This window comes from Ostrea edulis, chromosome 2 (assembly GCF_947568905.1).
Source record: "Ostrea edulis chromosome 2, xbOstEdul1.1, whole genome shotgun sequence".
Taxonomy (NCBI): Eukaryota; Metazoa; Mollusca; class Bivalvia; order Ostreida; family Ostreidae; genus Ostrea; species Ostrea edulis.
This window is the reverse complement of record NC_079165.1, coordinates 81,411,150-81,433,688: the sequence shown is the minus strand read 5'-3', so window position 1 is coordinate 81,433,688 and position 22,539 is coordinate 81,411,150. Positions and strand designations below refer to the sequence as shown.

Below are 22,539 nucleotides of genomic sequence, written 5' to 3'. Positions count from 1 at the left end.
ATATAATATGGTATACTATTTAATTTTTTCCATTATTGAAAGTACTCGCACCTCAGCAATTAGAGATAAAATAAGAGGTTAAACGTCTTCCTTCTTTCTAACTTTCTCAGACACCAGCTTCAAACAATGTTTGATGCTAACTGATGGACCGCTTAAAATGTATCAGTCAATCCGAAATACCACATCAACAGGGAAGAGAATTTCATTTATATGTGGTAACTTTCACAGGGGCCTGAGATACAATTTTTATTATCATGATTACACAGTTCGATTCTACAATCTGTTTCGTTTAAGTAGGTTTTGTTTCGTTTCGGCAGAATTCGTTTCGTTTCGCATTTTACGGTACCCTTTTAAAACACTATATATTTACAATTCCAATATTTTTGCCTTTGATATCTTTAAAAAAATTTATGATAACCATTTCCTCATGAATGCGATGCATTTCTGAACAATGTGTGTATGAATTTTGATAAAGATATTACGTCTATTTAACGGCTGGAAATTCGGACAGAAATGAGAGTAGAATGTAAATATAGAAAATACAGTTTCATTTTTGAAAATACATGAGAGCATGAACAGCAACGCTTCACGCCTATACACTGCACGAGGCGCTTCCTCGCGCATGCGTGGAGCACCGCAGTTCATGCCTTCGTGTATTTTCCAAAAATAAAATTCATTTCTTTGTCAAATTGAAAAATTAACAAACGTTACATAATTTTCACTTGAAAAAATAGTGCTAACCGTAGCCCCTTGACACACAGGTAGTTTTGTCGTCTGAATAATGTTCAAATATGGGAAGGGATCTACCTATCTGTAAATTACTATATCCACCGCTGTTTGTAACAAACACAACTTGGATTTCTTTTATTTGTGTGCAAATATTTAAAAAACATTTCATTTTTGAAAATACACGAGGGTATGCCGGTGTGAAGAGTGGCACTCTAAGAACCCCCAGTCGCTAAAACAGGTGTACTCTTTCATTGATCAATGTTCAGATGTGCATTGTTCACAACTACGGCGCATTCATGAAGAAAATTTGCAATATCAAACACAAAAAAAATATGCATATATGAACACTGAAAATGGGTAAATACATACATGGAAATGTTCACACCATACGTGTAATGTCGGAGTGCGAAGGAACTTTTTCAAAATTCACGTTTGTGTTAAAATGTTCAAAAGGTGTTGAAACTTGACAGGTCCTGTTTTTGTATGGAGAAAGGAATTTGGTATTACGACACGTACAACCAATCAGGACAACTGTATTATCCGTTATTGGAGATCAACTGCAAGCAAAAAGGTAGAAGAAAAGTGATGAATATTTATCAACCAAATGACAATATCTCATGTGCATAGGTATGCAGAAGGGGGTTTGGACATTCATGAGTGGTCCATCTCTGTCCTCCCTTTCTCTCTCTCCCTTATCCCTTTTATCTATTCCTCCTTTCCCTCTTCACTCACTCCTTCATGTTACCCAAGTCCATCTACACACATCATGATGATATTTATAATATGCGACCATTCCCCAAAGGTATGGATATCCTGAAATTTACAACATTTGTTATACCCTAAAGTTGTTAAAACTGGTGTAATAATTTCAGATCCACGGAAACCAAAATATATAGAAAGCTGTCAAGAAATAAAACCCATACAGTAACGATGAAATGATTAGGATTGTTAAATTGCCTATGCTCTCTCATGTAGCTTGACATCCAAACAAAGGCACCGGGACATTGAATTCTGAGCGAACTAAATGGGTACCTGAACATTGGCCTGTGACAGTATGTGCCAGTTCTCCAGTGCATGATGTACCGACGCGAGCAGTCACAAGCATTAATCAAAATAGGAAGATCAACCGAAATGTGTAAACTGTTTGCATACATTCTGTATTCATTCTCTTTTAAAGGTAAATTTAGTGTAAAATAACAAAGGGAAAATTGATTTTGGTATATATTTTTTTGGCAGTAAGCTATGGGGCAAATGGTACATGTATGTGGGGGACAGCTGTCACGTGGTCCCATGAAAGATGATAGTAAGGATATATACAATTCATTTCCTTATAACACGTGGCACGCAATACCTATTGAGCTGTTTCTTTTCATTATAGTGATACTTTATTTGATTTTCACAAATCGATGATGAACAATGAATTTCAAAATCCACCTGTAGTAGATGCTACTTTTCTTTATAAAATTAATAATTTCCTGGTAACATCTGCGATCCACGCACCAAATTCCTATATAAATATATTTTTTATCTTTTCAAAACTGTTTGTGTATAGAAAAAAAAAAAAAAAAAAAAAAAAAAAAAAACAACAAAAAACAACCCGATAACAGCCTAGAGGCCTGGATATTCTTTTTTTAATGGTGAACAAAGGCATATAATGTAGATTCTATTAGCTATCTACTTATCATCATATTTGTGCAGAGAAAAGAATGATGTAATTAGAGATTGAATGTCTTGTCTAATATTTTGTAACAATATCTCCGGCTCATTGGGCACACTTGATTTGCCTACACCGTTGTACACCCGGTACAGAAGTTTATACCTTATAATCGAGTGGAATTTGGTGTAGTGTAGTATCGTTCAGCAGCTTAGGCGATCCTCATTGGAGAGTTAACAATTCTAATGCAAATGAAGTACAAAATGAATATTTATTAGAATTTAGGATTTGATATACATTTTTTTAAAACAAAAGTGTATTTTAAAGAGGTTCGCACTTGAGATTTGTAGTAATGTCAATTCTTTGGGAAGTGTATTTTTGATTTCTACATTGAGGGAAAATTAGGAAATTAAAAAGAAAAACTGGGTTCATATTGCTTGTTATTGAGCTACAGTGTTTTGAACATGACCTTTTTGCACATAAAATTTACTCAAGATTTATTCGTTTAAACTTGATTTGTTGGTGTCAACACAAATAATCATTACATAAAACATATACATAATTATGTCCTCTAACAACACAGACATAAAAGAAAGTTTAATACTAGTAATGAGAATAAACAGTGACCTTTTTGTACTTGAAGTACGGAAAAATTCATGATAGCGAAATTGAGAGTTTAAAAGGACAGACTTGGAGTATGTCAATTTCTAACATTTTACACATGTTTTCAAGTCTCGTCTCAAAATTTAAGATGGAACTAAAAAAGTGGGGGTTATTGATCAAATTTTTAAATCATTGGCCAAAATACTGAATTTTTTAACAAAATATTTTGAGTAAATTGATTTAGTCATTTTTAAGAATCGGCGTTCTGTTTGGAAGAAAATATATCAACCAAATTTATAGATTACAACATCTGACCTAGTTCCAAGTCTCAACTGCTTGTATCATGATATGAATTAATAAAACGGAAATATGCGTAATAGGGTATAGAAATGAAAGATAATTTGGATGGAACAGAAACTGTAAAATTTTGATTAATTTCGCCACAAAATATAGCCCTTGTCAACCCCTTTCAAAATTTGAATTAACACAAATTTTTCAACTGGATAAAGTTCAGTAATAGAGGTGTAATATGTTTGCACTGAGATCAGTATGGAACCAGTAAATACTTAGTTATAACATCCTGTACATGTGTGCTCAAAAGCTCAGGAGCTAAATCCCTTAATGTGCATTTGTAAACACATACATACATCTGAAAAAATACCAGGTCATACTCCAAAATACATGTATTTGTTAATTTTGGCGCAGAAATCGTTTTTATGATTGTACGACAGATCGTTCTTAAACTCGTGTAAACGACTACACACAGCACACCGGAACTATCCTCTTAGATATACTTCACAGCTAACAAAATATGGAGAGAAAAATCTGCAAATTTTCCGTCTCACCATTTTCCAGACCCACCAAAGACACCTAGTTTGTACCTGTATCTTTGTTTACAGCTAATGTGGAAGACCTAGTTGAAAGTGAGTAGAGACGCGAGTTATGATAGGACTGAAAATTTGAAGTGTCTAACCCGGCTACTACAGGTTTTAATAAAGGCACTTTATAGACCATCTTGGTTCAAAACTAGTGTGTATTGTTTAAAGAAATGTGCAATATTGATTTAGCAAAACTTTTACATTTCATATTATAAATGATAAAAAAAAAAAAAACCAAAAAAAAAACTCTTATCCTTGGATATGTTCAGAAATTGAAATGGTAAACTTTGTAAATTATCATTTGAAATATTATATATACTTTTCAAAATGAAAAGGAAATTATCTGTCATTGAATAAAAACCATCTGGGCTAATGTACACAAAGTAGAAAAACGAATTGCATGGAAGAATAATTGTACATATCAGTTTGAAAAGAAATGGAAATTATTTGAAAGATTGAAAACTCAAGTATAATGTAAAGTATGTTACAACAAAAATATCCTTCAACGTTTCCTCTTAAGTATTACATGTATTTGTTATTATTTTTTTTTCCCTTAAGAACTCAGAATAGGAAGAGAAGTGCATGGCGTGTCTAAAATTTATCAAATCAATAGTTTGATTAAACGTGGTACGTTTTTTAAAATATCAACCTTGGTATTACAACATGCATCTGATTGTTGATTGATACAGTATCGTCCAGCGTACATTGTCCAACTTTCTATCTTCTTCATTTCTTACCTTTGTTTAGAATGAAGGTCTGTCCGTGAAAAACCTTTTAAAAATGAATATCATCAATGATAGATTATTTCTTCAAATCAGAATTTTTACTCTCACCATTTATATACCGGTTTAGGTTTCAATAGGATATGTCCGATTAAAAACAAACTAGCTGAGTTTAGTAGGTGAATTTAAAACACATAATTTACACTTATATGCGTACTAAATTACTATATTTATTAGTTCTATTTCAGATTTCATTTCGTTATCAAAATACAGTAACACACGGGGGTTTCGTCCTAAGACCAAAAGTGGCCCCGGACCCTCTAGATCTGTTCTCCCCCCACTGAAATTCTATGTCTGCTTATCAGGCGTGTCTAAATTTACCCGTCTAGTTCTATCAAATAGGCCCAATAATCAGCGTACATTAGAAAGCCCGTACTCTACACAGTTTGTCAAAAGAAACATAACTAATTTCTTTCTCCCCAAAATTCTTCTACACAATAACCTGGCCGAATTAAAAGAAGTAGCAAAGCGCAGATTTTCTTGTCAGATATAACTGCTATTATTACATGTACAATTTGACGAACGCGTCCCGTGGGATAGCGTCGTTCATGTCTCACTTCATTGGTCGTATCTAGCAGATGTTTTCTGTCAATATCCAATTACAATATTCATATGTTAACAGATATCGTAAACAAATTGACAAATTCACGAGGAGCATGCAGTTAAAACGGTTTGAGAGAATCAACTTGCATCACTTGAATCGAAACTACAGCAAAGATGACACGAGACCTTGTATTGGTTGTATTGTTTATAAGCTCAGTTTTAGGTAAAGGGAGTGTTAAAGGTGAAAATAACAGAACTTTACGTTCGCAGGAGGATGAATGGGTAATAAAGGAGATTGACGATACAAGCAATCTCTCAAAAATTATTTACCATGTCATTTCAAACCAAGAAGAACACGCTATGCTGGACATCGAGTCTCAATTGACCAATACCAGCGACAACATCGCCATGGAAATTCAATGTCAGGGGAATTCCTCCCTTTTTCTCCCTGTTCCAATCGTTTCCTCGAAAATTAAAGAGCTCCACGTCACCGGCTGCCGAGTTACCGGTACAGATAGATTCAGCAATTTCTCTGGAGGAACAGAAAACGTCTTGCGTCATTTGGTATTCACCGATATCACATTCGAATTAAGTCAATACCAAGCGTATTTGCATCTCATGCACTGGGAGAGGTACAAGCCATTGTTTCCCTATGGAATGTCCATTATTCCAACCTCACTGAATACTTTCAAAGAAACAAATGTTAGCTACGTTTATCTTGAAGCGGATTTTCAACAGGAACACGTATACCTTGACAAAGTTGTCGAATATAGAGAGCACCTCAGAGCCTATCAGCTGGACTATCAACTAATCTACGTGGAAATGTCTAATTCACAAGGAAAAGATACAGACAATGTCATTGACGTGCATTACGATAACATAAATGACTTTCTACGCATTGGAAGATTCCCATTACTGCAAGTGATGAATTTCTCCGGAATGGGACTGAAACATCTCCCTGATGCCATCAGAAGGTCTAACTGGTGGTGGACAAAGTTTCCATCACTCATACACGTGGACCTCTCCTACAACCACTTTGAACGAATTCCATTCATCACATATACAGCATCATTAATGACAATTTCACTGAATTTAAGAGACAACGACATCGCCATCTTTTCGGACAGAGATTTTCTGAGATCGTATCCGTTAGAGATTGACCTATTCAATAATAAATTTGATTGCTACTGTTCTCGGTATCTTAAAGAAATGATAACTTCTACGAAAACCTTTCACTTGAAATTCAAGAAACGCTACCGTTACTTGGAAAACATAACTTGTTACCATCCAGAGAAATTTAGAGGCTTGAAAATAACTGATTTTGATGTTTCAAATCTATGTGGAATTGCGGAAACGTCTATTTCGTGCGACAATATTTATTTGCAAATAATAATTCTGATGTCTGTGGTCATATTCATCCTTCTCATCATGTTCGTGATTTTCAAATACAGAAAAGAATTGGAAATTCTTTCGTACACAAGACTGCGAATAAAATTTCGGAAACCAATACCACCGGAGAGTTACCTAGTGAAGGAGTATGACGCCTTCTTGTCCTACAGTCACCACGACGAGTGGTGGGTGAAGCGTCGTCTAATTCCCCGCCTCACGGGGGCTCCACCAAACCTGCGACTCTGTCTTCATGAACGCGATTTCAAATTGGGGGCTTTCATTTCCGACAACATAATTGAAAGTATTGACAATAGCAGACACACAATTATGATTATATCCGAGGGTTTCCTTGCCAGTAAATGGTGTGCTCTGGAATTTAAAACGGCCTTTCACCAGAATTTACAAGAGAAAAACGGACATTTAATTGCCGTGTTGATGAATAACATAGATTACAGCCTTCTCGATAATGACATGAAACATTATCTAGAAACGCATACATTTTTAAAGCAGAACGAACTCTTATTTTGGGATAAATTAATCTATGCTTTAAATATCCGTAAAGACAACGTTTAGGGAATAGTTCGATTCTCGATGTCATTCAGGTCGACACCCCAAAACCAGAGGAAACATATCAGCCTTGAGTAGGTGTAAGACGGGGTTGTATTACAGTGTGCACTTCTATAGAACGCATGCAAAATGAAGTCTTTAAATTCACATTGACTGGTTATTTTAAACATTTGATATTTCATTTATCTGCCGTTCGTGACTTTTCACTTTTAAAAAAGCTTTTCACATTTTTTTGTAGAAGGGTTCAAGTTAATTCAAATGATGAGTGACAGGAAATGCGAATTGAATGTAATTGTACTATATGACCACGTTTGCACAATTCACTGTCTATGTGCTGAGTAGTGATGGTTACTTTGGTACAAAGTGCTCATTAGACTTGGTGTGTAGAACCTTGTTAATAATACTCGGCTGCATTTCTGACTATGGACCTCCAAACTGGAGAGGGGGTGGTACCTTTTGTCATAAGAGATAGTCAAGGGTGAATCTTGTGAATGCTTATTCTGTCATATCAGTTCCCGACATCTTCGGTGTGTGGAATGTTTGTGGCTGAATTATGATATTGTCCTTTGAAGCTCCATATAAACTAAAAGCAGATTGCTTCTTTTCTCTCCTGTAACAGAGCTTGAATGTACTAAAACAGATTTATGACCCATGCCCCCTATCACAATAAGATAAGCATTTGTATAGGGTTAATCACGTGTATCTTCATCTATATCTACCTACCTATATACACGTATCTTTATATAACAGGCACATGTAGCATCCAGCTAAGCAATGTAGCTAGTAGGCTTCCTAGCTTTGTCTGCTTGCTATAAGAATATGCTGACGTTAGGTTTCGATTCATCGAATATCTTTTTCAGACATACTATTGTAGTGCTATGATTGTATATCTATCGAGACTTTTTAGCTTTACAGGTCATAAATCGGGACTTAGTTTAGTCAGACTCTGTTATCTAAACAAATGAAATCAAAAACAAAAAAATTGTCCAGTTTTAAAGGTCATGTTTATTGTTTTATAAGTTTTACACATGTCTGGTACACACTGATGTTTGGTGTGTTAAGGTAAAACTTTGTAATTTGGTTCTTAAGACATGTTGAATTTATGGTTTGGAATGTTTTAAAGCATGAATATTGATTAAATGTATGCATATGTACACGAATTTTATAAAAAGTGTTTTGTTTTTGTCATCCCCAATGTATTTTGTAGTGCATTATTATCTTGAATTTCAGCTAGTAAATAATGCAGAAAAAAATTCTGACAGACACTTTGATATTATGTCGATGTAGAGCATATGTCAATTCATGAATTCTCACCTTTCACCCACCATGTGTTTCATACATTGGACTGGTTCTATACTGCTATTTGGGAACTAGACTACTTTGATACAGGGACTTGAAATGACAGATGGCATAAGTTATGTGTTGAAATTCACTTTAGAAGCTCTGCCTTTGACAGTTTATGACAATTTGGAGCTCCAGAGTCAGTATTTTACAACAAGCCTGGACATAGTGCTCTACATAGTTTTTGCAACTACCATTTTAGAAGATTTAAGTTGAGTCTAATCATTTCTAATATTGTTAAAGTACACTAAAATAAAACTTATCTAATACTGAAACATCCCCTACGGAAAATTTAATTTTGTAAATCATACCCCATACAATGTAAATGTAATAGCTTCGCTGACGTGGACACCATTGCTTTGTGAGTATACTGATGGGGTCTTATCAATCAAAATATATACATTTATTTTTTAATCCTTTAATGAAAAGCACTGTGTGCTGCCTCCAATGCAGGACAGCTAACCATAAATATTGTCACTCCACAAATCAACATGTATGTGCAAACGGACGTTTATTTTGGTAATATGATTCCAAGATGACATTACACTATGATGATGAAGTGAAGTGAGATGAATTGGTAAAAAGCTGAAAATAAAGTAGACAAGATCTTCATTACATTGAATAATCTCAAAAATACTCCAATAGATACACAGATATTAATCAAAGTGAATAAATAATCACAATAGAATTTGGTATATCTAATTTGTACATAAGATTGATCAATAAACCACATAAACTGGGTTTTATATAAACAAGTGATAAAATTGTGATGACACTAACTGCTTTCCATACAAAAAATTTTCCCGCAGAATGTTAGGAATCAAATGCATCCGTTAAATATGCACTGACTGTGAAATGAAATAGTTCTTATCATTCATAAAATGAATCATGAAATAAGTAAAACACTTACACTGTGGGCAGACAGAGCAAAACAAAGAAGAAATACAACAGTTAAATTGTCGCGTGTTTACTCGTGGAAGTAACAAAAGGTAAGTAACTCAGGAACCTATCTGGACAAATACGGATAACAAAATTCCGGAAAGAGACAAGACGGCACACATTGGGAAGTTTTGATGATATTTGCTAATAACTGCAAAGACCGAATCACTAAAGTCTGTTAGGCGTATGAACATTGTCGAGCATGTCGTCTTCATCTCGGCACACATAGTCTATGATAATATTAGTTGGTGTTGATAGAATTATTATCACTCCTTATTAGGGGGTGGTGTGGTATAGATCCCTACTATTAGTATCATTACAGACAAAATTATCGGTTCTATTGCTCGGTCGCACGTGTGCAGATTGTAAACAAAGCTTTGCTGCCCATTTCCGTCTCAGACAACACAAGTGCACCTCATTCGATGCCTAGAGAAATGGAGCATACGTTTAATGTTGGAGTTTTCAACAAATTCTCATTCAGTAAATAGTACTGAAGTGACAATATGGCCGACTGGCACCTACAGTGATTATAACTACGCTGTTTACAGTTACTAATAGATATATTTGAAAAGATATGGACTGTTTAACGTTCAGATTGTACAACTTTGTTAAAGCTGTATGACCCGATGTTCATGTATTATTTTTGTACATAATTACTTTAAAGCAGATTAATTACTTTATAAAGTTATTAACTTTCCCTTAATTGCATGCTTGAAAACATCTGCATGTAAAAGAAAACAGTGCGAATATTATTTAGAAAGTAAATATAGTGGGTACATATATAAATCATCCCATAATAGACGTCTATAAATAGACCCACGCGCGTCAGGGGAATCCCAGCATGATGTATTAACTCATACGCAACTGTCTAGTTTTAAGGCTGAAAGAGCGTAAAACAACGAATTACTAAGAGGTATTTGATATTTTTATTTCTATTAAACTTATGGTACGGTACTGTTATAACAAAATGCACAGCTTTACACAGATAAGACCACCGATGATATGAAATTTTGAACTGGTCACGTGACTGTCACTTGAAATGGCAGAGTGACGCGGTTATTTGTAAACATCGATTTAAAATCAAATAATTTGGGTTAAAACAGGTGAAATAATTTCTGATATGTCGTACAGCCTCATAAATACATACGTTCGATGATTTAATAGCGTTTTTACGAGATGAAAAAAAAAAATACTGTAATTCGGACCATACAGCTTTAATAATTTGAAGTTTATGATAATGATATTCAATTGAAAATAAATTCAAGAATTGCATGAATTATTAAATTGTTTTAGCATTGCACACTTTTTTCTTTTACGATATGACATCATACATGTATGTGCTGTTCCATGGCTGTTACGTCAATCGCAACTTTCTCAAATGAATAGAAGGTAGAAATTTAAGATAGTGATAAAATGCACACATTGCAACATGACTACCCATGTCCTAAATCATAATGTATCGGTTATGCCAGAAAATTCGTTTGGAGTGTTTCCGGTTATGAGTTAAAAGAGAACAACACGCCGCTTCGACAGGTAGGTAGATCTGAGTTTTTCATGTTTATAATAATTTAACAATTGTTGACGAAAATCGGGGAATGTAGTCAGCTGTAGAAATGATTAAAGCACACGAAATAACAACAATTACCCATATTTAAAGCGGCAAGACGATACGAGCTGATATTCTGAGAGCAGAAGGTTGAATTTTGAATATTTCTCACGACTCTTGATTGTCAAGGTCAATATATCGGCTCAATCAGCTAACCAGTAGAAATAAGTTGACCACTCTAGGGACGATTTGTGCAAATTGAAATTAAAATATTCTACCTTTTAATAAATTCGATCAGTGCATACTATCTATTCAAGATTTATTACTGGATTCAGGTACTCTTCACACAATTGCTCTGAAAAAATATACTTCCATTCATGATCATCAGATACATGTACAACATTACAGCAAATGTGTAGAATATCGATGTGTATGTAATACGTAGAAGAAAACACAATTAACGTCAAATGATTTTAAGAAAATCACTTTTTCACCAGAAATGTAAATAAGAAGTATTCATATTCCTACGCTAGCTTCCTCCTCAGTGTATTTCACAAAAATATTTTGGTCATTTCGAGTTTTGTACTGTTTACGCACTTCCGTGATTAGAGATTTGAATGAGATGACTCTGGACAGAAAAAAATTATTAAAAATATACAACGGATAGACAGCTGTTATTAGAGGATTTTAATTATTAAAGAAGAAATACTGGGAGTGAATGGGACCCTGAAACTGGCTGGTAAGCAGTGTAAATAACTTTTAATCGGCAAATATCTGTCATGGGGTACGGAAAGGGGTAGATTGAGTTGCAAGCCTTGCCTTGTTATATATTATGAATCAGTGGGATAAGACATTTTTTAAAACGTGGATAAATTAGTGTTCTGTGATAATGACACGTGTATTTAAGCTTCCTGGAACATGAAAAAATGTATAAAGAGACACCATAGATCAGAGAGAAATATTTATTCGTGGTTCGAATTTCCTCCATTGTTTACATATAGGTTATAGTGCAATATCCTTGACCCAGGCGCCTATGCTAAAAATATAACACATGTAAGAAATGTACAAGTGACGAGGTTTTGTTTTTCTTTTTTAAAGGTACTCAACTTATCAACATTTATATTGCAATTTATGTGATTTCTGCTTGTTGTCAGTGAGCAAAGTAAAGAAACACGTGTAAAAAAAAAAATTACATCTGCAATATATTCACTGCAAGACAGCTCACAGGCACCTGAAGTATGGATATTACTACCCTCCCCCCCCCTTTTTCATAATTTTTTTTTTTGGTGGCAATAATTTCTCTGAAATGTATGAATTCCCAGTCTATCTCATCCCTCTTTCGATTCATGTAATCGTTTCACGCTTTTTGTAAGCTTTAAAGATTGGCCTTCTACCGGTATAATAAAATACACAAGGTAAGAAACAAAAATTTGTAAACAAACAGGAGGTCCCCGTTTCCGGGCACATTTTCCAAGTAATTACAGCGTTACCTAAGGAATTTTGACGAGCGGCAGGTCGGGGAGATGTCATACTACAAGTCTCTTCAACTCAAAACCCATCTCATCTCTTTTATTTGACACAATCTTGCGTGCATTGATCGGACAGGGCTTCATCTCTTCCACTGGCAGCCAAAAAGGAGGTCACAGAGTACGAATTTGTTGTACGCGCCGTGTGATTGGTTCGCAAAGACATTGCTTAGTCTCGGGATCATCCGAAGGGTCTCGGGATTATTCGCGGACCAATCACACGACACGTTATAAATTCGTACTCTGTGACCTCCTTTTTGGCTACCAGTGGAAGAGATGAAGCCCTGTCCGATCAATGCACGCAAGATTATGTCAAATAAAAGAGATGAGATGGGTTTTGAGTTGAAGAGACTTGTAGTATGACATCTCCCCGACCTGCCGCTCGTCAAAATTCCTTAGGTAACGCTGTAATTACTTGGAAAATGTGCCCCGAAACGGGGACCTCCTGTTTGTTTACAAATTTTTGTTTCTTACCTTGTGTATTTTATTATACCGGTAGAAGGCCAATCTTTAAAGCTTACAAAAAGCGTGAAACGATTACATGAATCGAAAGAGGGATGAGATAGACTGGGAATTCATACATTTCAGAGAAATTATTGCTACCAAAAAAAAAATTATGAAAAAAAGGGGGGGGGTAGTAATATCCATACTTCAGGTGCCTGTGAGACAGCTCGGTATTGCGAAGATGAGGTACAAGGTGGTACTTTTGCATGGAAAAAAAGTTTACGCAGAAAAGTTTATTTAAGTCTCTCGTTCACGAAATTCCCTGCAATTCAAAATGATTTCCATGGTTTTTTCCCCAATATATAAATAAAATTTATTAAGGCAATGTATACATTTCTTGTTGAATAAGTGCATACGTTGTGATCCTTATGTACAAAATTTATGAATTCATAAGGATAAGAAAATACAAATATAACCATAACAGAGAAAATTTTAAAAAATAGGAGGGGTGGATTAAAGGTTTGGAAATGAGATATTTCTACTATTTTTTTTTTATCAAGAAAGGGGACACACATTTAATTCTGGGGTGGGCATTTTTTCAATTAAAAAAGAAATAAACTAATTGGGCAATTTATTTTCTAGGAAATAAAATTAGATGGGGAGGGGGATATCATAGTAAATATCTACAAAGTGATTTTCACCTTCTTGATTTTTGCATTACTCTATATATGTATTTTTCAGCTAATATAAAGACAAGATTTTAAATTATCCTTCTTTAGTATTGTTCATGTAATTGTACTTTTTTTTCTCTCAAGGTTAAAAGGTCAAGGACAGGTGTGCGCACTGTTTGCTAGTGAAGCAAGACTGGTCACAGTATTTGCTACGAGTAAATTAAAAGTCGAATTTCTTGGATATGGGGTAACCCATATATATTCTTGTTTATGTTGGTGTTTGTATTTTGCCAAAATTCCTATCCAAACGGGTCAGGTAATACTTATGGGGATAAGTTATGATTTATTGAATTGGTTATGATTTAGAGGAAAATTTGTTTAATACAAACCCGCTGCATGTTTTGTTATTACAAAAGGGAAGCAACGTGTAGTGTCGAATTTTCTGCTATTCCCAATGGTCTGATTTCTCAAGAAACCAACCCCCATGCGACTAGAATTAAGTTTATATTACTCAGTAACGGAAACATTTGAAAACCAAGTAGTATTTCGTGGAACACTGCGCCTGTGCAAACTTTTTGTGTGCGGAGAGCACTGTTTGCCAATTACTTCTTAGACCCATTTTTTTTACCTTAGCAGAAAAAATATATACAAGAAATACAAGTACTAATACTACTAAATATTTTTTTTACTGCTAACTTCAGCTGTTCTTGAGCAAAGATTCACCGAGTGTTTTCATTTCCACCCTATTTATATATTTGTTCTATTATTTTGTATTTTACAGATGGAAAGAACTCGATCAGCACAGCTGTGAATATAAAGGATGCGACAAAGTCTACCAACAAAAGGGGAAACTGACTTTGAATATGAAAATTCAACATAGCTTTATCGACATCATCGTCGGAAACCCACGGTTAATGGAGAGAGGAACGAAGCGTAATCAACCGTGGGTTTCCGACAATGCATTGACATCGGTCACTTACTTGTTTTGCTTTTGTTGTTTTTGTTTGGTATTTAACATTAAAGAGAGATTACTTGAGATGTATTCTGGTTATATCTACTTCCGTTCAGATTTATCAGCATTTTACAATCTGAGAGTTGTCCATTCTTCAAGCTTTCTTCTAAAACATTTCAAAGAAAACTTTACAGTAGGGAATAAATTTCACTTCGTATACACGGATGTTTCGAATGATGCTGGTGTCAACATAATGTTTTTTAAAAGGACTGTTATTTCTTTGCATTGGAAAAACCGGTATCAAATTGCAGATACCCTTATCAATAGCAGTTCAGAGAGAAAACGTTTGCTTTGTTTTATAGCAATGTTTTATAATTTTTCAGAATGAAGTATGTATCATCTTGACGAATATTTTTATTACACATTGGTTTCTGACATGTAATTAAAGTTAAGTCCAAGTCTCTGCGGCTGCAACAGCTTAGACTCGTTTATTCTGCAACCATCATGTTGCCTGATGGGTTCTCTGGCATGTCGATTTCGTGCATTTGGTAAATATATTTTTGGGAGGCGAGCTCTGTCTAAATGGTCCCTGTGAAATAGAGAAATCATAATCACAAGACCATATAATGATAGTTTCCCTGCTTATAAAATCATTATAAAGAGTAAATTGACCCAAGATCGACACCTACATGTATAGTGTAACATACCCCCCCCCCCCTAAAAAAGTTTGATTGTGGCCTACGACCCTTAATCATATTACTAGGGAATCAATAGATTTCTATATCTTAATATGAACTATATTCCCTATAGACCTTAACATTTGGTGTTACTAAAGACCAGAAAATGTAAAGTAACAACATATTTTGTGCAATGTCATACCGATTGTTGGGCCGTTTTTGGCGCACTGCTTTTGGTAGTCCGAAATATCTGACGTTTTCCTGGGTTTTTTTTATTTATGATTTTGATATTTACCGTGCCAGGAAAACGTTAGAACCGGCGCCATTACGTAAACTGGCCTTTTTTGTGCGCCACCTTTTTCATATCATTAGTGTTTTAGTTGTATATTGGCTGGGATCAATCTGTGTAATGTATATATGTTTATTTGCGCAGTTGCAAATCTAGTTCTATTTTTTATATTAAGTGGTCCCAGCCAATTAATTTTGTAAAAAAAAATTCAACTATGATGTATTTTTTCTCTGTCGTCATTTGTTTCAATAAATGACATAATCACTCAACAATATTGTTATTTCATCATAATAATAGTCAGCTGTGACAGAAACGAGTTTCGGAATGCCAGAGGTCCTTGGATTATACATCGCTTATCTTCAAAACTGTTGAATATAAATATACATATACGAGTACAATGCATGTACATTGAAGACACATATCTAAAGCCTAAACATTTTTTTTTTGCATTTCGTGTCCTACTTTCTTTTGATTACTTTATAGAAAATAACAGAAATGTCAACATTCAATGGGTAGTTTGAAATTATTACATCCAAATATACATAATTTCGATTGATTGCATAATGTTTAACATTCCTCTCAAGATTTTTCACTCATATGGAGACGTCACCATTGCCGGTGAATGGCTGCAAAATTTAGGCCTATCTCGGCGCTTACGGCCTAGAGCAGGGAGGGATCTTTATCGTGCCCCAACACCGCTGCGACACGGGGCCTCGGTTTGTTACGGTCTCATCTGAAGGACCACCCCATTTAGTCGTTTCTTTCGACAAGCAAGGGGTACTGAGGACCTATTCTAACCCGGATCCTTTCGAAGGTAAAATAGTGAGATAATTCTCGAATATCAGAGAATCTTTGAAAAATCTGTAATTTAATTATTTTGGATAAAGTTAGATATTACTCCTCCACTCTTTAATAAATTGGTCTATCAATAATATTCTTTTAACTTTGAGTTTGCTTATACATGTATTGATACCCGTGGTTGAGCTTGGTTGGTTATATACATGTATTGATACCCGTGGTTGAGCTTGTGTGCTTATATACATGTATTGATACCCGTGGTTGAGCTTGGTTGGTTATATACATGTATTGACACCCGTGGTTGAGCTTGGTTGGTTATATACATGTATTGATACCCGTGGCTGAGCTTGGTTGGTTATATACATGTATTGATACCCGTGGCTGAGCTTGGTTGGTTATATACATGTATTGATACCCGTGGCTGAGCTTGGTTGGTTATATACATGTATTGACACCCGTGGTTGAGCTTGGTTGGTTATATACATGTATTGATACCCGTGGTTGAGCTTGTGTGCTTATATACATGTATTGATACCCGTGGTTGAGCTTGGTTGGTTATATACATGTATTGATACCCGTGGTTGAGCTTGTGTGCTTATATACATGTATTGATACCCGTGGTTGAGCTTGGTTGGTTATATACATGTATTGACACCCGTGGTTGAGCTTGGTTGGTTATATACATGTATTGATACCCGTGGCTGAGCTTGGTTGGTTATATACATGTATTGATACCCGTGGCTGAGCTTGGTTGGTTATATACATGTATTGATACCCGTGGCTGAGCTTGGTTGGTTATATACATGTATTGACACCCGTGGTTGAGCTTGGTTGGTTATATACATGTATTGATACCCGTGGTTGAGCTTGTGTGCTTATATACATGTATTGATACCCGTGGTTGAGCTTGGTTGGTTATATACATGTATTGATACCCGTGGTTGAGCTTGTGTGCTTATATACATGTATTGATACCCGTGGTTGAGCTTGGTTGGTTATATACATGTATTGACACCCGTGGTTGAGCTTGGTTGGTTATATACATGTATTGATACCCGTGGCTGAGCTTGGTTGGTTATATACATGTATTGATACCCGTGGCTGAGCTTGGTTGGTTATATACATGTATTGATACCCGTGGCTGAGCTTGGTTGCTGTACATCCTGTCGAGAATTTTTGTCTCATATTGCGACATCACCAGGTGTAGACAGTATTACAATATCTTTATTCTCTGAAGTACAGTGTAGAATAGTCTGAATTACCACAAATTTAAACATAAGCTTAGCGCTCTGGGCCGTAGTGGCGGAGGCTTCTTTGACGTGCCAACACCCTGCCGCGACACGGGATCCCCGTTTGTGAGGTCATATCCGAAAGACCCGCGATTTTCACTTCTAAATCCCCAACCTATGGCAAAGTAGCAATCTTTACTATTACATTTTGGTGTAAGGTTTGACGCGGCCATGACACGAGCGGGACTCGAACTCACGACCTCCTGGTTATGAAGCGAACGCTCTACCACTTAGCTTTCGCAAGGACGTTATTTGACACACCAAAATTAACAAGCAGTTGTGTTTTTACTTAAAGGGACTGGTTCACGTTTTTCGAAAGAAATGTATTTCATATTTGATGTTAAAAATTAAAAATATAGCTCATTTAATGTTGACAACCAAAATTTGGACCGTCTGAATACAAGGGTAAGAGCAATATTTTAGCTTTGAGTTTGTGTTATGTACATGTGTGTGTGTGTATATATATATATATATATATATATATATATATATATATATATATATATATATACCCAAAGTATACTTCGTACATGTTCAATTGTAAAAAACACGGACTGTTGAGTTTTGTCGCTTTCCTTATGAAAATAGCGTTACAAAAATAGCGTACTTTAAACTACTTGTATTAAAGTAACAAAAACAAATATCTATTTATTATGTAAGGGTATGGGGGAGGGGGTAGAAAGTGGAGGGGGTGGTGTACTAAAATTCTCTTTTATATACAATATCATTATAATACAATGTTTCTTGAAATTTTATTGACGTAAGAAATACATTTTGTAATTAAAGACTCGAGTCTTTTTATGTAAACAAACACATCAGTGAAATCTTATTTTTTTAATTTAAAACATCTTCATTTTGTACAATCAATTTTGTACTTGAAATGTGATATATATAATAAACTTGAATCAATATCCATTTACTTTGAAAACCCCGTAAACAATAACACCTCAATCTTTGTTTTCAAAACAAATAATAAACTCTCTATAATGAGCTTTTGTCATGATGAATAACCATAATATTTTTGCAAAACTGTTTCAATTGCATTACGGCAATTACTGAATATGTAAAGTAATGATAAACTTACCCCAGAAGTGAAGAAGACCATCCGGTTTAAATGATAAAACTAGTTACTAAAGTTTTGTCAATTCACAAAACCTGGCGCCAATTCTAAAGTCCACTCCGGGATGTATTTAGGTAATGGCAGCAGTCCCCAGTAGAACCCCAGCCTCCGTCAACACACACAAGTTCAGGCTCATACCCCGTCCCAGAGAACCCCAGCCTGCGTCAACACACACAAGTTCAGGCTCATACCCTGTCCCAGAGAACCCCAGCCTCCTTTAATACACACAAGTTCAGTTCACCAGCTGTAGGTGAAGTACCACAAATTTAGTACCATTTCATGCAAGGAGTTCGGAAATTTAAAACAACAACAACCCAGTTTTACAGTGGGCTACAATCCAACATTCTAAACTTAGAAGCATCCACTCTAACAACTTTTATCAGTAGTAGAAACTTTTGTTGTGAGAACTATTGTACAAGACCAGGCAGTGTATGTTTAATTTTGCGTCGTTTACATATTACTACAATCGGAATTTCAGAGTTGCATTATCATATTAGGATAATCTGACTTGTATAGTACGTCAACAATTTTCAGTGCCTTTCTGCATACACATTTTCTGTATATCTAATGTGAAAAAGAAAGAAAATTTGTCATGTTTGGCAGAATTGTGTGAAAAAGTTATTTTTACTGTGCACACGAGAAACTAAAACTTTGTATTAGGTCATTATTACAGCGCACCAAATAGATCCTGCTTTTGACATTTCACTATTGTTTACAGATCGGAATAATATAGGGAATCCTAGAATTAGTTAAAAGTATCAGTATTGCATTTTAAAACAAATTATTAGTTTTTCATCCTATGGGAAATAACTCTTCTTTCAGCATTGAAAAAAAGTGTATATTTTTGCAAATTGTGAAGAAAAAATACGACGGAAAGGCATACGTTCCTTTTAACAATTCAAAGAATTAGTATCATATTAACAATTCATCAAAATAGGGTTTTATAAAATGGAGACCTTCTTACATTGTTAAAACTAATTTTCTTGATAGCGACTAACAAAAATAAAATTCATCACGTATACAATCTGAGTTTTACTTAAAAAGCTTTCAAAATACAATAACGTTTTAAATACAAATCTTCGATTACTGATGATTACAAATATTAAAAAAATAATAAAGATATTATTATTTGTAGCAAGTGCCCTGATCGGGGCTGTAGTCCCCCCCCCCCCCCCCCCCTTTAGGAGTGGTTATCGGATAAGAATATCGATTTTTACACTGATAGCTAAGGTCGTCTCACTTGGGTTGTGGCGAATATTTCAATGATGGTATTTCCCCCGAAGCCAAAGGATTGCATGGGCCAATACTGGGGCCTTAACGGACATGCCCTTTCTTCATTTAGTCCCATTCGTCTTTATAAAGTATCCCTCATGTTATGAGGTAACAAAATCACTGATAAAATTTATTTTCCATGCAGATAAGCTGAACTGGATAAGTTCACGTCCAAATCTGGGTGGATAACTTTTTACTGTGCACGTTCGACCTTGCCTCCGTGAAGTAAGTAATATTTTCCTTAGTGCGGTGAACCTGACTAGGGGATTCCATTTCATCAATCTGATTAAAATCAGATTCTAAATTCAGATTCTTTGACCTGCTCACATAGATCGCAACACAGGGATCTGATGTAACCCAATAGAGGGTCACGTCCGCATTACCTTTCCTTTGGAACATTGATAAGAAATATCAGCCAATCAGATTGCGCCATACAGATTATGACGTCCCAGTTAATTCGTAATCAATCTATCTCCCACGAAGTTTATTCCATACAATAATAAAACTGTATGTGCTCGCATAAGGATTCCTAAACTTTTGCAGTAATGCCCAATTCATTCGGTTCACAGGACTACAAAACGTACGAGATAAAATACACCCAAATTTGGTAAATTGTCAATTACGATCCATCTATGATAGCTGTCAAGATGGCTGATGAAGTACTGCTTGGAAAATCTCTTCCTTTTCGATTATTGATACCAATGAAGAAAGCACTTTTTCATTCAGTCAATTAGCTCTAAGGATTCTTTAATCTTTTGTACGGATCCAACACATTTCCGACACACACCTGTGTCGGTAATTTTAACGATGTCGAGGTTTAGAGCGCTGCTGATCAACAGTTTTCTTTCGTCGGTTAATTTTAATTTTCTATCTAGGAACTTTTTTTTTATTGTTTCTATTCCATCGGGATTTTTAACAGGCTGAATAAAACAAACAAAACTCGCAGAGAATGCAGGTATTGTTTACATTGCATGCTTAGACAGGTGTGCAGCCACCGATCATGGGCGTAATAATCTTTAACGTATGTAAATTGACACATGAGATTGCTGGCAGAAATATGACAGCGTGTATTTGATTGGCCTAACGAAAGGTCATGCGAACGTGACCTTCTATATGTTTACTTCAGATCCTTGTGTAGGAATCTATATGAGCGGATCAAAGGATCTGATTTTAATCAGATTCCAATTTCACAAGCAGTGAATCAAATTCCAGCAAGAAACTCTACATGCCAGGAAACATTCTAATCGTTATCTCAATCATTCCACCTCAATCATTAACCTTAACCAGTACATGTACGTCAATCATTCCACAACAACCGTTACCTCATTTATTCCACCTCAACCAGTACCTCAATCACTCCACCTCAACCAGTACATCACTCATACCACCTCAACCAGTACATCACTCATACCACCTCAACCAGTACCTCAACCATTCCACCTCAACCAGTACATCACTCATTCCATCTCAATCATTCTACCTCAACCAGTATATCAATCATTCCACCTTAACCAGTACCTCAATCATTCAACCTTAACCAGTACATCACTCATTCAACCTCAACCAGTATATCACTCAATCCACCTCAACCAATACCTCAACCATCCCACTTCAATCAGTACCTCACTCATTCAACCTTAACCAGTACATGTACTTCAATCATTCCACAACAACCGTTACCTCATTTATTCCACCTCAACCAGTAACTCAACCATTCCACCTCAACCAGTACATCACTCATACCACCTCAACCAGTACATCACTCATACCACCTCAACCAGTACCTCCATCACTCCACCTCAACCAGTACCTCAATCACTCCACCTCAACCAGTATCTCACTCATTCCACCTCAACCAGTACATCACTCATACCACCTCAACCAGTACCTCCATCACTCCACCCTCAACCAGTACCTCACTCATTCCACCTCAACCAGTACATCACTCATACCACCTCAACCAGTACCTCCATCACTCCACCTCAACCAGTACCTCAATCACTCCACCTCAACCAGTATCTCACTCATTCCACCTCAACCAGTACATCACTCATACCACCTCAACCAGTACCTCCATCACTCCACCTCAACCAGTACCTCCATCACTCCACCTCAACCAGTACATCAACCATTCATCTCAACCAGTACATTACTCATTCAATGTCAACTAGTATATCAATCATTCTATCCCAACCAGTATCTCAATCATTCTACCTAAACCATTCCACCTCAATCAGTACCTCACTATTCAACCTTAACCAGTACATGTACTTCAATCATTCCACAACAATCGTTACCTCATTTATTCCACCTCGATCAGTACATCAATCCTTAAACCTCAACCAGTATCTTAACCACTTCACCTCAATCAGTACCTAAACCATTCCATCTCAACTCATTTATTCCATCTCAACTATTCCACTTCAACTAGTACATCACTCATTCAACCTCAACCAGTACATAACTTATTTCACCTCAATCAGTACCTCAATCACCCCACCTCAACCATTACCTCATTTGTTTCATCTCA

The 22,539-nt window shown here is 35.7% G+C and overlaps 2 protein-coding genes and 2 long non-coding RNA genes across 4 annotated transcripts; 3 read left to right on the top strand and 1 right to left on the bottom strand.

The window, feature by feature from the left end:
* The first annotated feature begins 5,363 nt into the window (after positions 1-5,363).
* On the top strand, positions 5,364-7,151 carry LOC125680085 (toll-like receptor Tollo). The gene has a single exon (XM_048919529.2). It carries the CDS (start codon positions 5,364-5,366, stop codon positions 7,149-7,151), a length of 1,788 nt encoding a protein of 595 aa, XP_048775486.2.
* Positions 7,152-8,982: 1,831 nt separating this feature from the next.
* Positions 8,983-9,539, bottom strand: LOC125682366 (uncharacterized). Its single transcript, XR_007372525.2, has 2 exons — positions 9,397-9,539; positions 8,983-9,071 (listed from the first exon to the last, which is right to left on the bottom strand). It is a non-coding gene; the product is annotated as an uncharacterized LOC125682366 (long non-coding RNA).
* Positions 9,540-11,572: 2,033 nt separating this feature from the next.
* Positions 11,573-14,648, top strand: LOC125681571 (uncharacterized). The gene is made up of 2 exons (XR_007372275.2): positions 11,573-11,710; positions 14,394-14,648. It is a non-coding gene; the product is annotated as an uncharacterized LOC125681571 (long non-coding RNA).
* Positions 14,649-21,657: 7,009 nt separating this feature from the next.
* On the top strand, positions 21,658-22,227 carry LOC130051524 (uncharacterized). The gene has a single exon (XM_056153494.1). It carries the CDS (start codon positions 21,658-21,660, stop codon positions 22,225-22,227), a length of 570 nt encoding a protein of 189 aa, XP_056009469.1.
* The last annotated feature ends 312 nt before the right edge of the window (positions 22,228-22,539 follow it).

Coding starts and splice junctions, on each gene's coding strand:
- LOC125680085 (XM_048919529.2), top strand. CDS start 5,364: ATGACACGAGACCTTGTATTGGTTGTATTGTTTATAAGCTCAGTTTTA.
- LOC130051524 (XM_056153494.1), top strand. CDS start 21,658: ATGTACTTCAATCATTCCACAACAACCGTTACCTCATTTATTCCACCT.